This window comes from Melampsora larici-populina (assembly GCF_000204055.1).
Source record: "Melampsora larici-populina 98AG31 unplaced genomic scaffold MELLAscaffold_9, whole genome shotgun sequence".
Lineage (NCBI taxonomy): Eukaryota > Fungi > Basidiomycota > Pucciniomycetes > Pucciniales > Melampsoraceae > Melampsora > Melampsora laricis-populina.
Window position 1 is genome coordinate 1111153 of NW_006768773.1, and position 25389 is coordinate 1136541.

The 25389-nt window shown below is 41.5% G+C and overlaps 4 protein-coding genes across 4 annotated transcripts; 3 read left to right on the top strand and 1 right to left on the bottom strand.

The window, feature by feature from the left end:
• Window positions 1-148: 148 nt before the first annotated feature.
• On the bottom strand, window positions 149-2805 carry MELLADRAFT_61357 (uncharacterized protein; the record flags this gene model as incomplete). Its single annotated transcript, XM_007407558.1, has 5 exons — window positions 149-1068; window positions 1162-1760; window positions 1949-2330; window positions 2408-2438; window positions 2683-2805. 5 exons carry the CDS (start codon window positions 2803-2805, stop codon window positions 149-151), a joined length of 2055 nt encoding a protein of 684 aa, XP_007407620.1.
• Window positions 2806-2997: 192 nt separating this feature from the next.
• Window positions 2998-3808, top strand: MELLADRAFT_115826 (uncharacterized protein; the record flags this gene model as incomplete). Its single annotated transcript, XM_007407410.1, has 3 exons — window positions 2998-3081; window positions 3170-3331; window positions 3427-3808. The coding sequence occupies one exon, from the start codon at window positions 3535-3537 to the stop codon at window positions 3685-3687; it is 153 nt and encodes a 50-aa protein (XP_007407472.1).
• Window positions 3809-5236: 1428 nt separating this feature from the next.
• On the top strand, window positions 5237-6823 carry MELLADRAFT_34629 (uncharacterized protein; the record flags this gene model as incomplete). The annotated part of the gene is made up of 6 exons (XM_007407411.1): window positions 5237-5521; window positions 5624-5726; window positions 5799-5919; window positions 5987-6135; window positions 6213-6646; window positions 6746-6823. The coding sequence occupies 6 exons, from the start codon at window positions 5237-5239 to the stop codon at window positions 6821-6823; spliced, it is 1170 nt and encodes a 389-aa protein (XP_007407473.1).
• A 12962-nt stretch (window positions 6824-19785) lies between these two features.
• Window positions 19786-21356, top strand: MELLADRAFT_34644 (aspartic peptidase A1; the record flags this gene model as incomplete). The annotated part of the gene is made up of 6 exons (XM_007407412.1): window positions 19786-20106; window positions 20188-20299; window positions 20363-20483; window positions 20564-20718; window positions 20783-21210; window positions 21279-21356. The coding sequence occupies 6 exons, from the start codon at window positions 19786-19788 to the stop codon at window positions 21354-21356; spliced, it is 1215 nt and encodes a 404-aa protein (XP_007407474.1).
• Window positions 21357-25389: the final 4033 nt, after the last annotated feature.

Below are 25389 nucleotides of genomic sequence, written 5' to 3' on the forward strand. Positions count from 1 at the left end.
TTTTCTTTTAAAAGATTGTATTCCATTAATACAGATCTTAAGTTTAGGAGATTTTTGAAGAGTTTTATTTCGAATTTGACATTTTTTACCTATCAATCAGAATAATTTGTCAAGTTGATCAAAAAAAAATCGACATCATTTTTATTAATCAATAGAATAATCTCTTACCTAAAAAAGGATGAGGTTTAATTGATTGTTTTGAAATTGTAGACATAGATTTGGATGATATTGAATTCTTAAAATCAATTAAAGATTGATCACTAGATAATCTGGTTAATTTTTTATTTTTACTTGGTGATGATATTGAGTTTATTCCTAAAGATGACCATATTGAATCATTCGAATTTGGTGGGTTTGTCATAAGATGAGTTGATGGATCATATCTAGGTGTTATAGGTGGGGTTTCAGGTGCAAGGATCGAACTAGGAGACGTCTTCGATTCTTCTCCATTTGAAGATGAGACACTAGTGTAGCTTTGGATAAGGTTTTCTTCATGAACTTCATGGGCTTTGGGTCGTTGAGCTAGTGATGAGTCGAGTGTTGATGATTCGAGTATCGGAAGACGATTAGGCAGTAATGAGGAATCACTAGATTGAGTCTCAGCAACACGTTCAGTATCCTTATCATCTTTATGTACCCTGGCATCGGGAGTGATATATGTGGTGGCACCATCTACTTTATCTTCCGAGACTTCAGAATCTGAAAAGATAGATATATCTCTTATTTCGTTCTGTTCAGCAATATGTAACGCATCAGGAATACCAGAAACCTGATCAACTGTATCATTCGGCCGATAATTCTCTAGAAAAGGACTGATTTCTCTCGTGAAAGACTTGGTCGGTTCAGAAACAAAATTTTTTTGACATTCTTCAGTATCGATTCTCGCCTTGATTTCTGATTTGATGATGGTCCATTTTTTTTCAGGTGGAACAGTCAAACTTGTTGCTTTATTTGACGTAAAGGTACGATGGTTTGAAAAGAATTGTTGGACGGAAGAAATATCACTTAAGTGATGAAGTAATTGTCCAAAATAAGATTGAGTATGGTTCAACTTTGAAGGTTTGGGTTCTGTTGAGGACATTAGAAACATGGAAAGAGATTAGCGTTCGGGTAATAAGAGGATTTGAACTCTTTATGGTGTGAAAGGATAAACTTCCTTACCAGATTGTGATACTTGACTATGGTTTGAAGTTACGTTCGAAAGTGAAAGCGGAACGGCCAGGGTGGAGGATTGAGCTGGGTTTTTGTGTGTTGATATCTCGGAGAGATGACGAGGAGTGGGTTGGAGTGATCTCTCAACTTGAAAATCTACATGCCTAGCTAAGGGGATATCATCTGATGAAGGAATAGACACAGAGCAACCATTGACATTGTTGCATTCATCGGGAAGTTTTATATTCTTGGCCACTTGTTGCTCCATCTCCGTGCTTATATTGGCAAGGCTTACAGGTGAGGTGATCTGGACGGGAGAAGCGGTTGAAGTTGCAAGTATCTGATCGTCGCGGATTGTCGATGGTCTGGTGAGACTGGACGTGACTTTAAGTTGTCTCTTGTTCAAAGAATCGGCTGATTCAAGTTGAGATTTTTTAACATTACTGTCGCCAATGAATCTGAGTGGCTTTGGACATCGCATCAAGACTGAGCCTCCACGTCGTGGCCGCACGTTCTTACACTTTGGCAAGATCACGGGATTTTTTTTCAAACGCGTCAAAGCATTGAATCTTCCCCTTGGAGCTGATTTGTTGGAGATGGATTTATGGCTTTGTATTGAGGAAAAAACAAACAGATATCAGAATTTTTTTTGGGACACATTGAATGGAAAGTAGAATACGCTGACTCAGCACGTCGTCTTGTAGGTTCTTGAGGAAAGGCTTGGGAAGTCATTTTGAGACATGGAAATTGTGATCTGGTTCGGAGGTTAGTAAGCTTAACATGACCCCAATTATACCTTTCTTCGCGATAGAAAGCGAGTGGTGCAAGAGTTTGTAGATAAGTATAATCTTTTGAACTGAGAGAGAGTTTTGAGATTGGAATCAGTTCTTTGTGTGGTACTAAAGTCACTGGTACGGTGTGTCGCATTAAACCTTGATGAAGTATAGGTTGCGAGATTTGTTCATCATTTGGTTGTTGGTCTTGTGAAGATGAATTTAATACCTCTGGTTCCGGACGATGATGAGCACCCACCGACGCTGCAGGAGGCCTTCTGATGCCTAATGAACTAAACCGTAATAATCGGCGCTTTAAGGGTTTTGAAGTAAGCCTTTCACTATCAAATGACTTTGACTTCATGCGTTTTGCGCTCGCTTTTCTCGTAGGAGCCTGTGACGGTCCTGAGGGGACATACAATTCCAATGTGTCGATGCTCAATCTCCAGAGAAGGACAATGGAGCTCAAGCAGTATACTTACGCTTGGCACTTGTTGTGTTGCTTTGAGATATCTGGTTGCATAAGCGGAGATCGAATCAGTATAAGTTCTTCATTATCAGGATCATTGATCACGTCCAGACTATCTCTTCAGAATGTTTGAAAATATGTTACAAGCTCTAAACAATTCCATCAAAGGGTGTCAACGGCGTTGAAGGCGTATGAGACATATCCTATCTTGAAAAGCCAGCATTTTGCAATGTAGAAGAAAATAGACAGACAGAGAAGTAAAGGTCTTGCCATAATTGTCCTACTCACCTGTTCATGAGTATCTTGACGATTCAGTGACTCATGGTGGTGTTCTTCATAAGAAAGTCCCATGGGTATGATCCTACGTCTTTGTCTTTGTTTGAATGTATCGAACGGTTCATCGATTTCCATTTCTTGAGAATGCTGGTCTGAATCTTTGATGATTCTTGATTACCTTTATATGATATCACTGGTCAATTAGAGATGACATCAAGTGCCGCATACATCGAGTTCACAAGAGATGCGGTACCGAGTCATACATGGTCATTGGTCATCAACTAAATTGATAACCAAATGAAATGTTTGATTACCCAGAATTCGCCAGCAATGATATGATCGATAGCTTGAAGATATCATTGGCTAATCCGAGTCGACTGAACACTTGGAGAGAACGGTCAATGAGAGAAGGTGAGGGTGTTTTACTTTCTTTCTCTCCCTGACTCGGAGTCTCGTCTTTACTCTTGGGTCTATGTATAGTGATCCTGACTCTCTTTAGACCAGTCGATCAGCCTAGAGTCTACATAGAGGAACGCATCGCAAGCTGGTTTCGAGCTTCGAAGTCAGCATTTGTTATCTCGATGTGGAGCTTGATGAAAAAACAATGTGCGGTGATCGAGATCGCCAACTGCCTTGTATCTCGCATCCAAGCGGCCGGCCGGTGAGTCCACGCAATGCCTTCCGCACCCCCTTACAGCTCGTGAAATCGACCTTTTTCTGAGAGAGGGACTTTTTCAATTTACCTTTTTCATACAGGCCGCTTGCACCAAACTTCAAGTGCTGAGGAGGACTGTGTATTAAGAGCTACATGTTTCCCCGTTCGGATCAACAACATGTTTGTTCGTCGACACCAGGGCTCAACAAATGGTAAGGGGCCAATCCGATATGGATCAAAACATCATTTTGGCGTCAAAACGAGGTCAATCGACGTCTAGGTTGCTGGAGGAAGGGCAACCGTTGTTTGCAAACTTCAAGACTTCAAAATTATATCCAGGTAATGCATCCGCTTCCCCCTGATTATTGCCTCGCCGGTCCACATTCAAATCATGAACAGACGTGATCTATCGGGCACCATAACGGAATCTACTATGGCTAAGAGCGGTGCCACATATGATAGTCACCCTTCTTTGGATGAACAGTCCCTTCATTATCCATATCATTATTCATTTTTGTAGGGAATTGAATTCCACCGAGCGAGACAATTGTATCCTTTTGGCAGTGCCACAAACCAAGAATAATTGGAAGCCGCCGTGTACTTTGCAAGTACATCGCTCTTCTACTTCGGTCGATAATCTCAAGGACCCGCTTTCACCATTAAATCAAGATTCCTCCATTTTGGGCATCGCCTCCATCCCTGATAACGGTGTCTTTCGAATAAACAGGATTGCAACGGGTCGTGACGACGAGTCCCTGATATTTCCGAGCTGCATAAAAGGTAAACACTTTTCCTGCCTCCTTCGCGGTGCTGGAGTTCCTTTGATTTACAGATTACGGTTTTATTCACATGTTCCTTCATACTCATACCTTCTCTTCTTTCATATATTAAAGCATAATAATAAGATATTGGCAGGTGATTTTTGCAGGTTGGCCGACTTACGTTCATAATATCACCGGACAAGCTAAAGGCAAGGTACCTGCGCAAATGATCAGGTCGACTCTGCTGGCCATCTTCCTTTTTGTCAACAGAACACTTGCAGATGTGATTCCTGATCCCTCGCCGCCTGGGATATCTTTTCGTCACCAAAGAAATTTTGGGTCGAACAACGCACGCCAGCCTCTGTTTTGGGGAAGGGAAAGAAGATTTTCAATCCAAAGCAAAGCGAAATCGGATCATGTCAGTGCGACTGGAAGACTGTCACCCCCGTTATCCACTCTGAGACCTCAAGATCAAAAGGGCGATGTACCATCCAACGTCCTCTCATACGGTAAAGATCTCGAAGGTGGTTTACCTCGGCTCTCAATCATCCGACACACCAATGAAAGACAGAGCTTCCTATCTGGGCACGTACATAACAGGTTCGACATACCTCCAAAACGTACTGAAAGCAAACTGTTCGCTTTTATAACTGGCAAGCTGCTAGGACTCGTCCATCGATGGCCATCCTCGTCGTATCACAGTAAAAGAGATCCTATACGAGAGGTCCAGGATACCAAGGACCCGAACATTCATCGTTTCCGGAAGCGATCACTCGACTTGTACTCAGGGGATCTTCCCAGAGGTTCTACAGAGAAACCCGATGTTCTTACTGAAGACATTCATACAAAACATCGAATGAAGCCCTCACAGTCCGATAGACATCCTTTTAATGATCACTCCGACACTGACGCAAAGCTCTCTGAAGCATTGGAATTTACCTACAGCCAACCTTTAAGCTTATCTCAGCTAAGCTCCGTCTCATCAGAAGAACAGAAGACCTTCACTCTACCTCTCTATCGACCCAAGACGTTTAATTATGACGACGATGTCCACCCACAGATTCGATTCCAACAGCATTTAAATCACGCATTGCAAAGGCACGCAAATTTCTTGAACACGTCGCTCGATGATGCGGAACTGGTGGAAAATATGCGAAAGAGAGTGGAGAGCTTGTCACTACCTTTCGATCAATCAAGTCTCCGTCGAAGAGATCATCCACTACCACTTGCACAAGTCAAGCCAAATGGCTTTCCTGAATCGTCTTTTCATGCGTTAAATAATTCGACTATTACTACTGCCGATCATCCGACCGCTAAAAACTCGATAGGGCTTAGCATCGAAGCTAATGATGTTGGCTACTTGGCCGAAATTTACATCGGAACTCCTCCCAAGAAATTCAGAGTCATCCTCGATTCAGGCTCAGCTGATACATGGGTTATGGTCAGAATCATTCAATCTTTCAGCTTACTATACACATGGCGTAGCTGAATGATGCCTTGCTTTTGTCTGCGCATGGGTCTCTTTTAGCTTCCACAGTGCCGAAATTCAAAAAACCCGGCTCTGGGATGTAATCACCCAGCTTTGAATGTCGATTCCAGTACCCTTCATATTACTGACACCAAATTTAACGTTAGCTACGGTGTGTCATATTTCAATTTGAGCCTAGTATGATCTAATCTTCAACTGATACTTTTACCAAATGTTGGAAAAGGTACCGGAAATGTTCAAGGGTTGCTTGTGCAAGAAGACATCACCATTGGAGGTCTGCTGCTCCAACATCACACTTTTGGTGGCGTCACTTCAGCAAGCAATGAATTTGCTGGTTCAACTATGTCGGTTTTTCTTCGAATATGTCTTGAAAGTTGGACCGCTCGTTGATAGAATACTTTTGAGTTATAGCCCATTCGATGGTTTGATGGGAACTGCTAAAAGTTCCCTATCCAGTCAAAAAGTCATAACGCCGATCGAAGCCATGGCCAAAGCTGGAATTATTTCTGGAGCGTTCATTGGTTATTCCTTGGGTCGAGTCTCTGACAATCAAAACATAGGTGTGTTTACGTCATTATAATCATTCAACAAGGAGATTTGAGTTGAATCTCGATGATCGCATTATTGCAATATGTAGGTCAGGCGACCTTTGGTGGCGTGGATCAGACCAAATTCTCGGGGAATCTCACTATGTTTCCTAATGTCAACAAAAAGGGATTTTGGGAAGGAGAAATGGCGAGCATCATGGTAGATGGTCAAGTCGTACTAAGACAGAGAACAGGAATCCTCGATACTGGCACCACTTTGATCGTCGCGCCCCCAGCTGACGCTCAAGCATTACACGCCCATATACCTGGGGCATCGAGCGATGGAAAAGGAGGATTTTTTATTCCTTGCACCAGCAAAGCCAAGGTAGCATTAAGTTTTGGTGGAGTTCCGTTCGAAATCAATCCGGTGGACTTGACCTTTCAACCCACAACGACCGATTTATCTGCAAATTGTATCAGTGCAATCAGTTCAGGTACAGTTGGAGGACCTAATCAATGGTTGCTTGGTGATACATTTCTGAAAGTCAGTCTTCCAAGTTCTTACTATCAGATTCCCTTAAAGCCCAACTTTGTCGTATCACTCAACCCGCATCATCTTTTTGGCACCATCTTTTGTTGTTAGAATGTGTATTTTGCGACCGATGCAACCCACGATGAGATGGGAATGGCGGCTCTCAAAAAGGTCTCTTCTAAAGGATAAGTAGTATTGTAGTCAATCTCCAAGAAATTAATAGTCATCTGTAATTGTAAATCTGTTGATGTACTATGTGACTTGTATCCCTTTACAACGGCCTAATCCGCCCTGGTGGCTCCTCCAGTCTTTTTCGTTTTCACGATTTAAGAACCTGTTTGTATCAATGTAACATTCTTTGAAACTAAACCAAGTAATCTACTCGTACCTCAACATATCCTACTGTGAGCCTTTAGGACAAGATGCATGGTGCCATTTGCCTTGCAACATTATCACATCAAGCATCCACACAGTCACTTATAATAGATAGACAAATATGGAAATCCTTCAAACGTGACCTGCACAGTATATCCAAGTTGAGACAAGTTGACTTTTGAACCCTGCATGTTCTACTCAAGGCTCTCTGAATATACTGTTGTGCCTTTGGGCAGCTGTAACATGAAAATGTGAAGAGATTTTCAATGCAACATTTTCCCTTGTATGTGTTGGGAGAAACTTACCCTACTCTAGGGTTAAGTTTCCACATAACCACAGTCCAATACAGTGTGCCTTTGGGTACTGTCAACCATCAAACTTTGAATGGTTGAATTGACAATTCAGAGGTGGCTTTTGAGGTGGAATATCCTCCTATATCCTCTGCACATCTTGACTTCAAACCAAATCCTACACAGCAATTATGGATTTAAGCATCCTGGGTCCAGGAAATAATGTGATGCCTTGATAGGCTAGACAACCTTATGCCTGAAACAGCTAAATGAAGACATGAGTAGTTTCAATCATCCCCAGTCCTGGTTTACTTTAAGTCACTGATTTAATTTATTTGGTTGTGATTGATAACTAGATGGACACCATGAACAAAAATCTCACTTGATCTAGTGGCCATTGTGCCAACTTCAATCAACAACATGAAAGAGCTAATGCCCAACACAAGCAAGACAAGTTGCCTCCCTTCAAGGCCCTCTTATCCGGACATGGGATATGCTGGGGTATTTGTGCTGAGCAATGGGACCTTATGTGGGAGGCTTGGGATGTAAGTTTTCTATCAATACTCAGAAACTTTTATTGTGAAGTGATGTGCTGACCAAAGAAATTTATTCTGCAGTTGATTGATGGAGTGGTGAAGGAGGATTTAGCTGATGTCCACTGCAAGAGGGGCCATGCAAGAAAGGATGATAAGAAGCATGGTTACTTGAAAGCAGTAGTTTTTCAGCTGCATATTGGCAAGCAATGAGAGATATGCTTGATATTCTCACTGTAAGTCTTTCAACATCAAAACTTCAAATTCTATACTGACTCCTGGATATCTACCTCATAGCCTTACAAGATATTAACTTGTGAGATGGAAGGCAATATATCTACAGGGTGTATGGTGCTGGTAAAGTATGTACAGGTTAATTTGTCCATGTACAATCAATTGAAGACAATGCGCTTGAATTTCCCTCTTTACCCAATGGTTGACATCATGCTAGAGAAGATCAAACTGTATCTTGAAGAGGCACTCACCTGTGATACCTTAGGTCTTGCCGCTGTTTTTCACCCCAGGTTACATGTGCAATTCTTTTCTTGTGCCTTTAGAGAGGGCTCTCCTGAACACATCCAAGCCAATGCCTCACTGCAAGTATCATTCACATCCAAGTGTGAGCATCAAGCAGCTGAAGCTCAAGACTCACTGGAACCAGTCACCACCTCTTCAGTACAAGGTGATCTGCCTCCCAAAATGTTCTCTCCAGATTTCTTTGAGTTCTATAATGAAGTTTCAACCAAAAATAACCTCAACAAGCTTGAGCAATACATTCAAGGAATTTATCCAATGAAATCACTGAATGTCAACAATCCTCAACATGATTTGGATTGGTGGAGGGTAAGTGTGAGGAGTATGTGCCTGTTTGGCGTACTCTGCACTAAGAATTTGGTGATAAAGGTAAAGCACATCCTTCATGTGATACACCCAAGTGAAGACTAGAGCTAGTTGACCTCTAAGAAGAGGATTTAAGGAAGAGAGAAAGAGATCAAGGGCAATAAAGAGCTAGTATGCTCTAACCTTGTGAGACTGCAAGGGGCAGGATTTACACTTTTGCAAACCAAAGATCCTGAAGGCTAATTTAGACTCCGGCTAAGGGAGGAAGCTTTGCTGCTTTGCAGTTTATTTTTAGAGGATATGATGGTCCAAGGCTTGTAGAAATCAATACCGGGGTGTTCAGCAATGGAACCTGTAATGCTCAAGTTTGGTCTTTGGACTACACAACTAATCATGTACTCAAGGATCCTCTGAATAGGATTTCAAGTATAATGTGATTCTGAGTTGTGATGTGTTAAAAAGATGGGGGATGAATCAAGGGAAGAAGGGGGGTTTATATATTCACAGTTCAAGTGTCAACTTGTGGTTGGCGTGTGATTCTTGTCTCACTTGTGGTTGACGCTTGGGTTAGGTTTGTTACGTATTTAATACATCATGTACATGTGTTTATGTGTCTCTTGACACTGAGCCTTGAGATGTACTTATGGATTTATACAATGATATAATATTACCTGTGTTACTGTTAGCCTGTGGTCCTGTAATTAGGGCTCAGGGCTGACAGTAAGTCCAATTCTTCTTTGCAACATTGTCATTCATTATGATCACCTTACTGATCATCATTGCTTCACAGTGTCATGGGGGTGAATATTCTGTTCTATCTGTATTAGCTTGACCTTGCAAATCCAGCAGTGCCATCTTCCCCAGAGAGATCATTCTCAGTGGCTAGCGGGATTTGCACTGACAAGCAAGGTGGATTGAAGCCTTAAATGACTGAAATGTTGGTCTGTAGTACATTATGGATGGGTGAAGATACCCCTCTGACTAAGGATTCTGCAGAGGTTGGCAAGGTAATTGATTTTGCCAAGAAGGAAGTCATGAAGAAAGTCAGAAAGAAATATCATTGAGATTTTCTTGGTCTCTTTCCCTAATCAAGATTTTTCTTTTTTCCTTTCTCTTATATCTTTTTCCTTTTAATTACAATTGATTACAACATTGCTTAACATTTTCTTGGCACTCCTTTAAATCACAAGTTATTTTTCTATTATTTTTCATGTTTGGCACAAAAATATATATCTTGGCCTGTAACACCAAGAGGCACTGTGAATAAAAATTACACTATGAGCTACCATCTTTGCACAAAGAACTTTGTCAACTACTGCTAGAGCTACCAAGCTTAGAGCATTCACTATCATGGGGGTGATTTATTGTAAATTTTGTGTTCCTGAGCACAAAATTTAATCATGTGTGTTTTACCTAAGTTGATGTAACCACATGAAATCCACTATGGAATGATGTAACCACTGTAACATATGATTCAACTACAATAAATCACTGTGAATCAAACAGATCCACAGTGGTATGATTTTGAAATGAAATACCTTATCTCTCATAACTTTCATCCAAAAAATCCATGAAATGTCTGCCACAAGTTCTTTGAAAAGAAAACTCAATGTCCTTTTGAAGTCTTCAAATGACAATGATGAGCAGCAGGATTATGACCAACTGGTCTTTGACTGCCTCTTCAACAGGCTCCCTCCACCTCTCTAACACCCTCATACTTCTATACACATAGATCAAGACTGTGTTGCTTGTGGTCAGCAACTCTTTTGATTTGGAGTGTGATGTCTTGATGCTGACTTTCAAGGATGAATTTTGAAGTTCAAACTTTGAAGTTGAGGTTTTGAGGGTTGAAATTTGAGATTTAAAGCCTTCAAGTGTGAAGTTTTGAAGTTTGAAGTCTTGAAAAATGCAGTTTGGACGGATTGGATGCATCAAGTCTTATGATAAATCAACTCGCAGGCTTGCTTAGATTTGAACAAGCGGGGTGCAAGACTTGACGCAGTTGTACGGACGTCTGTATTTTACACCACGGGTCAGTGCTGATATCAATTTGAGGTCATCTTCCCCAATGTCCATTTGATATTGATTTGATATCAATTTGATATACAAATTGTCAATATCAATTTTATGTCGGTATCACCAGCCCTCACCAGCCCCAGCAGGTGTGAGGAACGCCAGAGCTCTGTTGACTGTTACGTTGTTCATTAGCCCTTTCTCGGCGTTGATTGAAGTCGGCCCGGTGACCGCTGGATCGTGTGAGCTTTTCTGGTAAGATGGAGTGCTTCATCTTCAGCTCTGAATACTCAGCTGGTAGTAAAGAAGCCTTGAATTCATCGCTATACATATCGGCGGGGAGATGGGTAGTTGGTAACTTGCTTATTAACAGATGGGAATGTGGATATCTTGGTTCGTAATTTACATACATACATGTGCTAACAGGTCAGATATGTTTTCCCTTTAGGTGGTTTACAGATATGATGTCAAATCTTGTTTAACTTTCCACTCACCGTTTTCATTCCCATCGTCATTCCATTATCAACTTTCTCTATCTTCTTTTACTCTATTATCATCTATTCAGACAGTTTTTTAAAGAAGAGAAGTTCACTCACTCATCCAAATAATCGTTATCTCAAAAAATTAATCTCTGCTAACAAAAAGAACTCTATGAGTGATCATGGCAGTTTTGACTTTGTTGCTGCAGCAGTGGTTACCAAAAAGTTGGCAGCCTTATCAGCTGAATATGAAACAGCTGGAGGTTCCAACGGTAAATTGATGTCTCAAGTTTGATTGGCCTATGCTGAAATTGTTCCATATTCATCGAAAAATTGGTTTAAACAATGGTCAAAATTTGCATCAGATCTTATTGAAAAAGACAGACTTGCAGACCGGCCAATCTATCAGAATGAAGGGCCCATTCCTACTAGACCCCTTACATCTAATGAGGAACAGGTTTATGTCTTTGACCTTAATTCAAATCCAACATTCCCGGCCAATGTTGATAGGAGTAACAGATCATCTCCTCAAAGAAGTAATAGAAATGAAGTCCAAATCCTTACTCAAGAGCTAATTAACAATGCTCAAAAAGCGCATGACATGTTGGACGGTCAACGATTGCACCGGTCTAAATCTCCTTCCCCTTTTGTTTCTAAAAATAAAGAGGGAAAAGATAAGAGCGTTGGTAGTGATTCAGCATCTAATGACGACAAGCTGGATGCTAAAACAAAGAAGTTCCAGAAAAATTGGGAATGGATGGAAAGAGTGGACTCAGGACCAGCTTCAAGAGAAAATTGCTCCAAAAGTGCTATCTCGTTTTTGAAGGCAGTCCGAGGTTATGCTCCGCACTTGGCAAAAGCGGTCAAAGGTTATATTGATCAAGCCAAACCCCCTAATTTTCCATCTAACTTGTGTAAAGAACTCTTACAAGGCAAATATATTGACTTACGACAAATTAAAGGTGAATTGTTGGCGGAAAAGAAAGGTATGGCGACTAATCTTATGGTCGCAGGAAAGGATAAAGATCTGGAGTTTCAGAACAAGAAGGTTTCTATTAGTTTGGTGGATTCCCAAGAATGGTTTTATTACTTTGAAATTCTCCAGCAAGCGTATCAAGAAGTGTTCCCACATAGTCATTAATTTTTTTCTTCAATATGCATCGTTCATTAAGGAAGAATTTATGTCTGATGGTTTTAGGGCTGATTGGACTTGTGTTGCTAATTACGACACAGCTCTTAGAATTCAGTTTGCAATCAGACGTGATGTGTCATTTGCTGATTGGAATCATCAGAGCTTGGGTACTATCAGAACTCGGTACATGCAGAAGGCTTACGACGAAAAGCCTCCTTTGGCTTCATCAAGCTCTCATCCCCATCCGCAAATGGCTTCTCAACGGCTGAGACAAAATTCTCAGAATCAAGCGCATGCATCCAGAACTCATCAATTGCCAAACTATTACAACTCAAACTTCAAACACAAAGGTATTCACGAGGTGGAAGGCTCTGAGGGTCTTAGAGTGGAAGAGCAATTTTTTTTGCACATAACCTCCCTGGTGCAGGTTGCAAACTCAAGAAATGCCCTCGCATCCACCGTTGTAACGTTAAAAATTGCCGACAAGATCATAGAGGATGTGACCAACGGTGGCTCGCTAAGCTAAGCTAAGGATTTTTGCCACCTTGGCTTAGCTTAGCTAGAGGCCGCTAAGGAAAAATCCGCTAACGCTAATCTTAGCGGATTTCCGCTAACGCTAAGCCATTAGCTTAGCGGGCGTAAAATGACACCCGCTAAGCCAATTGATTGGCCGCTAAACCGCTAATAGCGGCTTAGAGGCCCTTTTTTGCACTTAAAACATGCATTTTTTTGATAGCTAAGCTCCTGGCTTAGCTTAGCGCAGACCCGCTAAAGCAAAAATCAAAATTCGATTAGCTTAGCTTGAGTGCGCTAAGGATTTAGCGCTAGCTTAGCGACAAAAAATCGCTAAGCTAATGCACCGCTAAGCGCTAACTTAGCTTAGCCGTGCCACCGTTGATGTGACCATGTCTGATGGGACTGGTCTGCAGGATCCTTGTGGTAGCCATACTATTGCGGGATGGCCAGGGGAAACTTTGACTAATGAAACTAACGACAAAGATTTTTCAACCCCAAAGTTTTGGAGGGGTTACGCCTGGGACAGAGTCAGTTCTGTAGGATCTTCCCCAGCTATCAAATTGAGCTTGTATGCAAGGCCTTTTGCAGACGCACCCCCGTTATCTATTGATAAGGACACCGACTTCACTATTAAGCAGTACCCTTTTTTATTTAAAATAATTACTCCAATCAAAGTCAACAAATTGGAGACTTTATTGGTGAACCATCCTAATTGTGCTTTTGTAAATTCAGCCCTGAAAGGTCTGAGACTCAGATTCTGGCCATGTTCTTTGCTTCCTTCTTTGACCATTGTGAACGGTCCAAATCACAAATCATGCCTTCTTCATCAAGAAATTTTGGAGTCTCAATGTCAAGAGGAAGTTTCACAAGGAAGATACTCGGAGGAATTCACTATTTTACTTGAAGGAATGAAAGTTATTCCGTTATTAATGGTTTCCAAGAAAGATTCTAACAAAATGCGAGTATACTCAAACATGAGTGCTGGACAACCCTCTCCTAATGATCTTATAGATAAGGAAAGTATTCCGGTTGCATTCAATTCTTTGAAAACTTTCATCCCTTACCTGATTGACAAAAAAGAAGAGTGCGGAGATGTAGTCCTCTTCAAATCCGGCATTGAGAATGCCTTTTGAATAATCCCTCTACACTTTCAATACCAGATTTGTCAAATTCTAAAAATTAAAGGTAATAAAAAGAGGGTGGGTCATAATTTAACTTTTGGCTCCTCTGCTTTGCCTTACATTTGGTGCGGAGTATTTTCCTTGGTGCTATGGATAGCTGAGTTTGTCTTCAACATCAAACAAATGAACAATATGATGGACAATGTGTGGTCAGTTGGGTCATCAAAAGATTTCATTAAATTCAAAGATCATTTGATTCCGTTAAATCAAGTGAAACTCCTCACCTTATTTGATATTGTAGGCATCCCTTGGATATGGAAGAAGCAACTTCATGGTCCGGTTCTTGAGATTATAGGACAGATGGTTGATTCTGATAAAATGATTATGTTTTTACATCCGGAGAAGAAAGCTCATCTAATCAAGACCCTTCAACGATTTGTTTCAGCACCTAGTCATTCTCTGAATGATTGGCAAAAACTTCTAGGTCACGCTTTGTGGGCCTGCACATTGATGCCTTGGGGTAGATCTGCACCGCAGAGTTTGTATGAAAAATCGGGAAACAAGTCCCACCGATTTTTACAAATTCCGCTAAATAAAGAAAATCAAAAAGATTTAAGATGATTGATTGACTATTTCAATAACAGTTCTGGTTTATTAATGCTTAGATCTTTGCGTTGGGGCTGTTCCAAAGCGGATTCAGTGTTTTACACAGACACATCGATGTTTGGTATTGGGGTTTGGGAACCAGGCCTGAAGATTGGCTGTTATTTCATTCTTCCTCCTCCTCTCCGAAATATTTTTTGGGCTGAGTTACTAGGTGTGATCTCAGCGGTGGACAAGGGGATATTGAGTGGTTCAAGAAAAAAATTTGTCCACTGCGACAATTGGAACGTTGTGGACCTTTTCAGCAATCATGCTCCAAATCAAATCGTTCAGCCGTTGTTTTGTCATTGTGTCAAGCAAATGGTTAAGGCAGGAGTCGATGTAAAGGTAATGCACATTGCAGGAGACTCAAACTCATCTGTGGACGCTCTTTCTTGCCAGCAAAAAATTCTAACCCCTGACAAGATTGATATTTTATGTCATGCTATTAACGCGGAGTCGATCTTGTATTTAAACATTGACCCGTCTCTTTCTTCTGGATTTCAGGAAGTGGATTTAGGATCTTTTGACCCTTCTTCGCGATTATGGGTAAATCCAAACCTACTTCAATCTCAACAAGATCAAGGAAGCTGATGTTGAATATTACTTTAGATGAATTAAGACTTATTTCCAGTCAAGATCAACATTTGACTATCGCAAAAATTTCTTTAGAAAAATATAAATCAGGTTTTTGCTCTTTTGCAAAGTTTTGTATTCATTTTAATATTCCTTTAATTCCAAATAAACGCAACTTATGTGATTTTGTTTCATTTATGAGCCGAATGATTTCTCCCAGATCAGTTAGAGCTTATTTAATCGGGATTTATCACATCTTTAGGCTGGATTTTCCTTCAATCACTTGTGGATCAAAGCATCAAGATGTCAAACATACTTTAAAGTTCTGTATGAAAAATTTCTCAAAACCAGTCGTTAGCAAGAATTCATTATCGGGTTCTCACTTGGAAATGGTAACCTCAAATTGCTCTTCATCTTTCGATGATAAATTGTTTTTGGCCATGTTAGGCATAGGTTTTGGGGGTCTTCACCAATTAGGGGAGTTTACAGTGCCGGATTCTTCAAAATTCAGAGATTCAAGAAAAATTATATTACGATCTTCTTTAAAGTTTTCAAAATGCAAGAAATTTATTCAATTTAATTTACCTTATTCAAAAGGCGACACTTGATTTTTAGGAGCTCCTGTGATTATTCAAGGGTTTTTTAATTCTCCTGCTTGTCCAATAAAACTGCTCAAGTCATATTTATGTGTTAGGGACGACTCAATCATTTCTTCTCCCAAACTTTTTGTTACTTCAGACGGTTCTTCTCCTTCACAATCATGGTTTCTTTCAAAATTCCATGTTTACTTTGACATTTCATTCTCAGGTCATTCTCTTTGTTCAGGAGGCGCAACTGCTTTATCTCAGGCCGGTGCCAACATGGATTTTATCAAAAGTGCCGGTCGTTGGTCATCTGAAGCATTCTTAATGTATGCTTGGGGTCACATGGCTTTGCATTTACCCAAGAATCAAAATCATATCATTGGCCATTCTTCTCACATTGGTTCGAGAGTTCAATTTTCTTAAAAAGTAAGTTTCAGGTGTTCTTTTTTGTAAGAGCTGGTTTTTTAAGCTCTCATGCTTGTTTTGTTTTGTTTTGTGTTTCTTCTTTTTATGTTTAAAGAAGAAAGATTTGATCACACTCTTTCATGTCTGTGGTTGTGAAAAGAAGCTTTTATGCTTAAGTTTTTATACTCCTTATTTCAGTGTAAAGAAATATACAGGGGTCTCTGTGCCTTATTTATGTGTTTTTCTGGTTGGGGATTTTTGAGCATCGTACATTTTTTGGTGTCCAACGCTGACGTTTAATTGATTTTAATTTTTGAATTTTTTCTTTTGTCCTTCTCCTACTTCACCACTCTTCTTTACGGCTTTTTATAGGTGGGTTGGAGAGGGACATACATGTTTATCAAGTAATTTATCACCCTTGGCTTTTAGCCTTGGGATTCGCCCAAACCTTTTAACCGCTATGGTATTTTTATACCTGGTATTTTGTAAGTCAAATGTACTCACATTTCTAGTAGTTGGTAACTTGCTTATTAACAGATGGGAATGTGGATATCTCGGTTTGTAATTTACATATGTACATGTGCTAACGGGTTGGATACGTTTTCCCTTTATGTGGTTTACAGATATGATGTCATATCTTGTTTACCTTTCCACTCACCGTTTTCATTCCCATTGTCATTTCATTATCAACTTTCTCTATCTTCTTTTACTCTATTATCATCTATTCAGATGGTTTTTCAAAGCCCACCCGCGCTTCTTCCCTTATTATCAGATGACTATTATTTTCCTCATGTTTTCACTTTATTCTATATTTTTTTAAAAAAAAAGAAAGTTGTGTAGGCAGTGTTCAGAGTTCTATTTTGATTGTTCTATGTTAGTTTGTTCTAAGATATGTGTGTTGCTAGTTCGTTTGATATTTTTTAACTAGTTTTTATATTTTTATTCTCTTTTGCATTTATATTTTGTTATTGTTTTTTTTGTTTATCGTGTTCGTGATTTTTTCCGCTACCACCCTGTAGGGACATACATGTTTATTAAGCAATTTATCACCCTTGGCTTTTAGCCTTGGGATTTGCCCAAACCTTTTAACTGCTATGGTATTTTTATACCTGGTATTTTGTATGTAAGTCAAATGTATTCACATTTCCTAATCATCAGGTCTCGATCACTGCAAACATTAATCAACCTCCCCAAGTGGGCAGGAAAAAATGATTGGGAGTATCATTTGTCATAAAATGATCTATCAATCCACACCTGATCCATACCACCCACACTACATATGTGTAGCAGGCTCAGTGAATTGGTGGTTATCATGTACATACAGTTCTGCTCAGTTATCTGCTCAGCAGGATGAGTTATTCATATGTAATACATGCTGTAACTTTTTTCAGATTGACAAAAGCATTCAAAAGATAGACTACATACACTGACTCAACGTCTTGGTGTAATCTCATCAAGTCAACTGCATGTAATACCCTTTCTGTTACTAAGAAATAGCTTCAAAAATATTGCCTGAGCAGCTACAGAATTATATGTAGTGAATTCTTGGGACAATTTTCTCCAAGTCAAAAAAGTTACATGTGGTATAACATGTGATTTATATATTCTGATGGGCAAAAAACTGAGCAGACCTGTATGTACATGATAGAAAACTATTTACTTAGCGTACTGCACATATGTAGTGTGGGTGTTGAGGCTCAGGTGAGCGGTATTGGATCTTTTTATGACAAACTGTACTATTAATCATTTTCCTCTTCCAATGTGGGGAAGTTGAATGATGTTCACAGTGGATATCGAACCGATCTCAACTTGAGATCAATCCGATATCAAAAATTTGGAGATTGGTTCGATATCAGGCCTGTCAAAGAGTTGACCCATGGTTCACGCTCACACCCGGTGCCCTGATGCCATGTGGTGCCACGGCTTCGGGCAGGGCGGGGCCTAGGGCTCACGCCATGCCCTGGCCCAAGCCCTGCCGCTGTTCACCAGGGCTTTGCTAGGGCAGGGCGCATCGGGCGTAAGGCCATGGCCCCAGCCATGCCCTAAGCCCCGAAAAACACGCCGGGTGTGAGCGTGACCCGTGGTGTAGCGTTAAAGTTATGCTAAATCACCTAGTTATCGCACCCATATAGTGGGTGCCCTTAATATGTTTTTCTACGCGCCACGCTATCGTTATCCTGGCTGGTAGCGCTCCGTAGCGCTGCGAGCCAGACTTGCTGGGAGGAAAAACACCGCTCTCAGTTTCGCCAGCTTATCTGGTCCCAAACACCCCCCATAGAAGTGCTCCTGAGCCATTCATAATCCAACTTTGGTTCAGATTCCCCAGGTTCGGTGTGATTTCTCAAAAGGCGCGCCGACCTCACGTTTTGTATCTTATCTTGCGCCCACAACCTGATGTGAGGGGCGAGGGGTTGGCGGTGTTACAGTTGAGGGTCAAAGTTAAACTTGATTTCCTCGCTTGGTTTGCTCTGCATCGAGCTTTCGATGCGTTGGTCGCCATCGACTCAAAGTCTGTCTCCAACACCAGATTCGACTGGGTCGCTTTGGGGCTCGACCTGGCCATCTATCCAAGAAACTGTTGTGACATAGCCCAAGAGCTATGTTTCGATGAATGCTGCTTTCAACTCTATCTCAACGAAACTTAATGTTCCCCAAATCTTTTCCTCGCCCCCTTTTCAACATTTCTCTGCTTAGAACCACCTTGCTTTCGTTTTGGCGCTGACGGACTGTGGTTCTAATATCTTACCTGTTTGTTAACAAGTACGCTGTTGTCCATACTTTGATCTGCTCGGATATCGCCATATCCCTAGTCTACCTTGGCTGGCCAGGTTGGAGAGTCTTACCACTGCAAATCCAGAGGGTCTTTTCGTCCACATGCCGAAATTTACCCCGATACTAATTTTTGTTATCTCCGCTATCCTGACGACTGGCACAATTGGCACCGATTCACATCATGTCACAAGGGGGAAAGACTCATTTCTTGTACAAGATGAAGAATCGCTGCAAAAAAATGTGATGGCTTCTGGCAGCGCTGAAATATCGATTTCAGGCCGAGCAACGTCAATAAAAGCAGAGACGGTCACCAACTCCAATCGCAAGAGGGACATTTCTATCAGGATGGGTCTTGCAGCCAACCCCGACGTTATGACTGGAGACTTTACACCAGAAAAAAGATCACTTTCCGCGCATCAAAAGAGGGACATCTCTATCAGGATGGGTCTTGCAGCCAACCCTGATGTCATGACTGGAGACTTCCCACCAGAAAGAAGATCGCTTTCTTCGAAACAAAAGAGGGAGATCTCTATCAGGATGGGTCTTACGAGCAACCCCGACGTCATCACTGAATCAGAGGACTTCACACCAGGAAATTTAGAAAACAAATCAAACTGCAATGAGACCGTTCCATCTATCAGTCCACTCTCAAATAATGAAATAAAGTCAGCTGAAACCATTGAGTTCTTACCTCACGAAGCCGTCAGACAACCCGAAGATCCGATCAATCTGAACTCTTTCAGCAAACAGAAACCTTTCACCATCCCACTCTATCGACCAAAGAAACCTCACTGTGATATGCACCTTCATCCAGAAATCCAATTTCAACAGCATCTTAATCACGCTTTACAGAGGCATGCCCGTCTTTTAAAAATGCCCATTGATAAAACAGTACTAATCGAAAACTTACGCAAGAGGGCGAAAATATATGGACCTCCTTCTGAAGAGTCAAATCCCCAACGAAGATCGAGCCTGGTTTCGAGACAAGATAGACTTGCAGGGTATCCTGAAAGTGCTTTCTTCGCACAAAAAAACTCAAAAATCACTCCACCCGGAGAAACAACCGCTGCAAACTCTGTTGGATTTAGTATTGAAGCTAATGATGTTGGATACTTTGCTGAGATTGGGATTGGAACTCCACCCACAAAATTCAAACTAATCCTTGATTCAGGCTCTTCCGATACATGGGTTCCAGTAAGTGATGATCATCCTCTTTGCTCGATTCTTCAACTTTGTGAGAAGGTTCTGATGTGATTTTTTGATTGAACCACATAGCTTCCAGAATGCGTCAATATTGATGACTCGAGAAAAGGCTGCAATCATGCGACTTTGAACCGTGAATCGAGCACACTTCGACTTACCAGCGATAATTTCACAATCACTTATGGTACTTCAATTTTATCGCTTTTCAGTTTTCTTGTTCAATAGCTGAGGTCTATCCATGTTTCAGGAACAGGAAAAGTCAAAGGTGTGATTGTAGAAGAGACCCTGATTATAGGAGGCTTGATCCTCACAAATCACGCCTTTGGAGGAGCTAAATCAGAAAGCAAGGAATTCGCCGGAAAAAACGTGTATGTGATCATCAATATCAAATCCGATTTGAATATTGACTGAGTTGCATGTCCTTATCGAATTATTTCCAACACAATAGTCCATTTGATGGATTGATGGGAACCGGAAGAAGTTTACTCGCTAATCAAAAAGTCCTTACACCCATTGAGGCCATGTCAAATTCTGGAATACTTCCAGGGGCTTTTATCGGATACGCATTGGGTAGAGTTTCAGATGGGGAGAATATTGGTTTGTGTTTGTTTTTCATTATTGGAGGAATCAACTATATCTAACCTTTATATCATCTAAATAGGACAAGCTACTTTTGGGGGGGTGGATAACACCAAGTTCACCGGAGACCTAACTCTATTCCCAAACATCAATACAAAAGGTTTTTGGGAAGGGGTGATGTCAGAAGTAAAGGTAGACGGTGTAACAATCTTGACACGTAGAACAGGAATTTTAGATACAGGAACAACTTTGATAGTTGCACCACCAGCTGATGCAGAAGCAGTTCACGCAAAGATACCTGGATCAAAAAGTGATGGAAAAGGTCGGTATACCATCCCATGTACTACTAAGTCTATCGTTTCGTTGTCCTTTGGAGGTGTATCATGGGATATCAAACCCGTGGATTTGACCTTTCAACCTGTTAGTCGGAATTTAGCAGGAAGATGCATCAGCGGGATTAGTTCTGGTAAGATTGGTGGACCTAGACAATGGCTCGTTGGTGATACATTTTTGAAAGTAAGTTGAGGCAATTCTCTCTTGATGAGAAATGAGTGACTGATGCCACTTGTGTCTCTTTTATTTAGGGTGTATATTTTGCAACAGATGCTACAAATAACCAAATGGGCTTAGCAGTCATTAATAAAGGTTCATCATCACCTTAATCAAACAATTTAGACGGAATATACAAATTCAATAAGACGAGTTGAAACCACACATTGAATTAGCGGAACTCCTCTGATGGAACGGAATTCATTTTGATTGTAAATAAGTTCCCTGTGATATTGAATTTTGACGCACTATTTTTTGCAAGTGAAGCATGTACTTCATGCATAGAAAATCTTGAAAGTGATTTTTTTCTTGAAAATGAAGTTTATTAATAAGAATTGTGAAAACAAACCTATTTTGTTCTCAATCTTCATCCTTCATCAGGCCACTTTCCTTTTCTCCAAAAAAAACTCTAATCAGAAACTTGATTGACTCCTTCCAATGCTCTTCAAATACATCTGGACATCCCTGTGATCTTGGGCCATCAAAATGACATTGAGATCTTCCATCAAGCTTGGGATTGCGGAATGACCTACTGTGAAATGGAATGATGTAAATGAAGATAAATATTGACTCATGTTGATAGTCAGAGTAACACTATTCACATTCACTGGCACTCATTGAGTTATCTGATCACAAGGAGCATCAGATCCCTCTTGACATTGTGGGGGGCTGAAGGCCTTGCAATCACAGCAAAAATATGCCCAAACTGCTTTGCCTTTGTAATGTGTAGCCCAAGTCAGAGATTAGCCGAAGATTTCATGAACTCACCCAGTTATGTTTGATCCCTCAGTTTTAGCTGATCCTCAATATCCAGGACAGTTGCTCATACAACAGCAGAAACCCTTGTTCTAGGTACCAGCCAGATGCAAGCACATTGTAATCTGGCACTGTTTTGGTAATTGTGTCTTGGTATCACAAAAGTTACACAGGTCAAAGTTTGCGTAAGACAGATGCACCACTTTTGTTTTTCAATTTGCATTGTTGTGGACACCTTTTCACCTCCCAACAACTGGCTCACAAGGATAGTCCCAAAAATGAAGCTCATCATCTATCTGTACCTTCTTTGACACTATATTGGCTTCTGACAAACGTCCAAGGAGTCCTTGCATGCCCCCCCAAGGAAACGGGCACCCAAGGAATACCTCCAAGGCAAATTTTGGCCATTGCCGCTGCCTTGGATTGGATCCTTGGTGGGAGCTTCCCTTGGAGTCAAAATCTGAGAACTCCCTGGGTTTTTGCATCCAAGCCAAATATGCTGGCTGTGGGGGGGTTGAGCAGTTGAAAAGAGGCCAGACAAGACATGGGAACTTGCTCAAGCAACCAAATTTATTGCCAATGGCCAAGACAAGGCATTAGGTAAATGATAGATGCCAATAGAAAGTATGTAGGGGTCTTCAAAGCTATATTCCATATATATGTATGTACATGCAGCTGTTCCAAGAATGGTCGATTGGAAATTTGTGAAAAGCTCATCAGTGCAGCAGATAAAACAAATGTACAGTCAAACCTGTGCAGCAATACCTGAAGCGTCCCGCCCGAAAAAGCGGAAGCAGGGCGGTGGCGGGGCTGGACGCCCCGCTTGCGCTACCCGGAATCCGGTGTAGGGGGTCTTTGCGCTCTGCCCGCGCTTCCCTCCATTTTTTTTGGATGTAGGGGAGCGCGGATTTAGTGGGGCGGCAGTCAATCTCGCCACGCTGCAGACTGTCACATCTTGCATGCAGCGGGTCAGTACCCTCTACCTCCGTCCACCAGGTCATTCCTTTCAGATATCGCTCGATATCTCATATCTGGAAGGAATACCTTTCCACAAACCACGCCATCAATCCTTACCACATCTCAACATACATCTCAAGATAGGGTAAGTTCTGTCTTCAGTTCTCTCTACGTCAAAGGAACCGTTAACTCCTTTCAGATATTGTTCGATATCTCGTATCAGAAAGGAAGCTCTTTCCTTGAGTCACGCCATCAATCTTCCCTCCACCTCAAAAACTCGTTAGTTTTTCTCAATCTTTCTCTTTCGTCTCTTTGTTGCTGCTTGAGCTGACACTTCTGTTATCTCACCTCATTCTCATAGCTTACATTGATAAAAGATTTCAGCGTCAGAACGTTTGCTGTTCATGTGGGGGTTCACCCTCTCGGGTTTTGGGGTCATGGCCGACTCCATGACCCTGGTAGAACTTCTTGTTCACAATCTTATATATTTGGTAAGTCATCACCAGTCCCCTTTACCTTTTCAGCCAATTTTCCCTCTTTTGAAAATTCTGCTAAGACGTTCAATCGATATACTAATCATCATATAATCCTTACAATCCCTTGCCTCTTATCCCAAAATCATCCATCTGATCCGTTTTACTACAGTTCGACTTCAAGATGATACCTCCAAGTTCTTACCTTGCTCCGTCCTCAGCTGGTCCTACTCTGCGTCCTAGAACTCCGACTCAACCCAAGCCTGGTTTCATTGCCCAATCTCCTGATTTACGCATAGCCTCCGTTCGGCCATCTCCTAATCAAGATCCTGTCGAGTCTGACCATGATCAAAGCGTTTACAAGGTTACTAGTGGTGAATCGGATACCTCCGATGGCATCAGCAATCACGAAGTGATTGATGAATCCGACCATAGCAGCTTGCATGTTCCTTCCAAGGATAAGAAGAAAGGGTGTAAGTCGAAAGCGAAGGTCCATGTCGCCAAACGTCGAGGAAGTCCCCGTGGTTCTGGAGCTTCAGTTGGCTTAACTCGACGCCCTCCCAAAAAATTGAGGAAGGGTCGAGTTGAGGTAAGTTTGATGTTTCAATCCTCAGATCGTGAAGGGTTTGCTGACCAGAAACCTCTGATCACTCTAGGCAACTGTTCCTGAAGTCATCGATGTTGACCAGGAATCAGAAATCAAGATAGTCGAGACTCCGGGTGTGCGGCGTGCCCAATTGGAACGTGTCTCCAAACTATTGGAGTATTACTTTCCACCGACTCACGTTAAAGGCAAGGTAAGTGCTTTGGTTCACTATCTCCTAATGTTTTGTTTCATCTTTTGATTTTCTTCCTTTTCTCCATTTCACAACTATCTCTCCTTTCAACTTGTAACTCAAAGTCCGGTAACGACCCTCAAAGTTACAAGTGTCGATGGTGTAAAGGCAGCTTTGTCCGTGGAGCCCGTAGCCACTATAACCTGTATGCTCACCGTGATGGAGCTAAAGGTTGGGCTGCCTGTCCTCCTCGATCTCGTGCCATTCAAGCTGGCGTCAAGTTACCTAACACTTGGGATCAGGATCAATCCGAAAACGCCCAAGCCTTGAACGAATTGAATGGGAAACCTACCCTTGATGCTTTCCTCTCTCAAGCAACCTTCAGCGTCGAGCTTTGTAACACCGTCTTAGTCATCTGGATCTTGTGGCATGCGTTGCCCTTCAATCGGTTCTATTATGCGCCTCTACGTGCGGCGTTCAAGCTCGCCAATAGGCGAGCGGACTTGAGGACCCCGACTTGGGCCGCTGGGATTGCCAAGGAGCTTTACTTTAACTTGAGTTCATCTGTGATAGAACTGGTCTTGGTAAGTTTTTCTGGTCATATTCACTTATGACTTAAACGTTATTGAGCACTGACCTCTATGACATATTGTAGCATAATCCCGGGAAGGTCTCCCTTGTCCACAACATTTGGACTACCAAGGGTAATTGGTACACATTTATAGGCGTCTCGGCGAATTTCATCGACGAAAATTGGAAATATCGTTCGGTCCACCTTACTCTCAAGCTAGTAGCCTGGAACAAGATGGGTTTTTTGCTGGCTCGGCCAGTTGGACGATTTTTGATTAGTAATAACCTTCACACAAAGATAAGTTGTTCTCATTTTCTTGTTGTACAAGCAGACGCAGAAAGTTCACGTCGCCCCCGGGGCCAGGAACATCACTACAGCATATGTAATACACGCAGGGTGGGGCCCCGGGGCTGACGTGAACTTTCTGCGTCTGCTTGTACTTTTAAAAAAAACTAATTGGAACTTTATCTTCTTACATGCTAGCTCAAACAACAGACTCAGGGTCCAACAACAACCCGATGGCCCAAGAGATGGAAGAAATGTTTGCTGAGTCCAAAGATAAAGTCCAATGGGATTCGAGCAAGAATCACGTACGATGTTATGCCCATAAGCT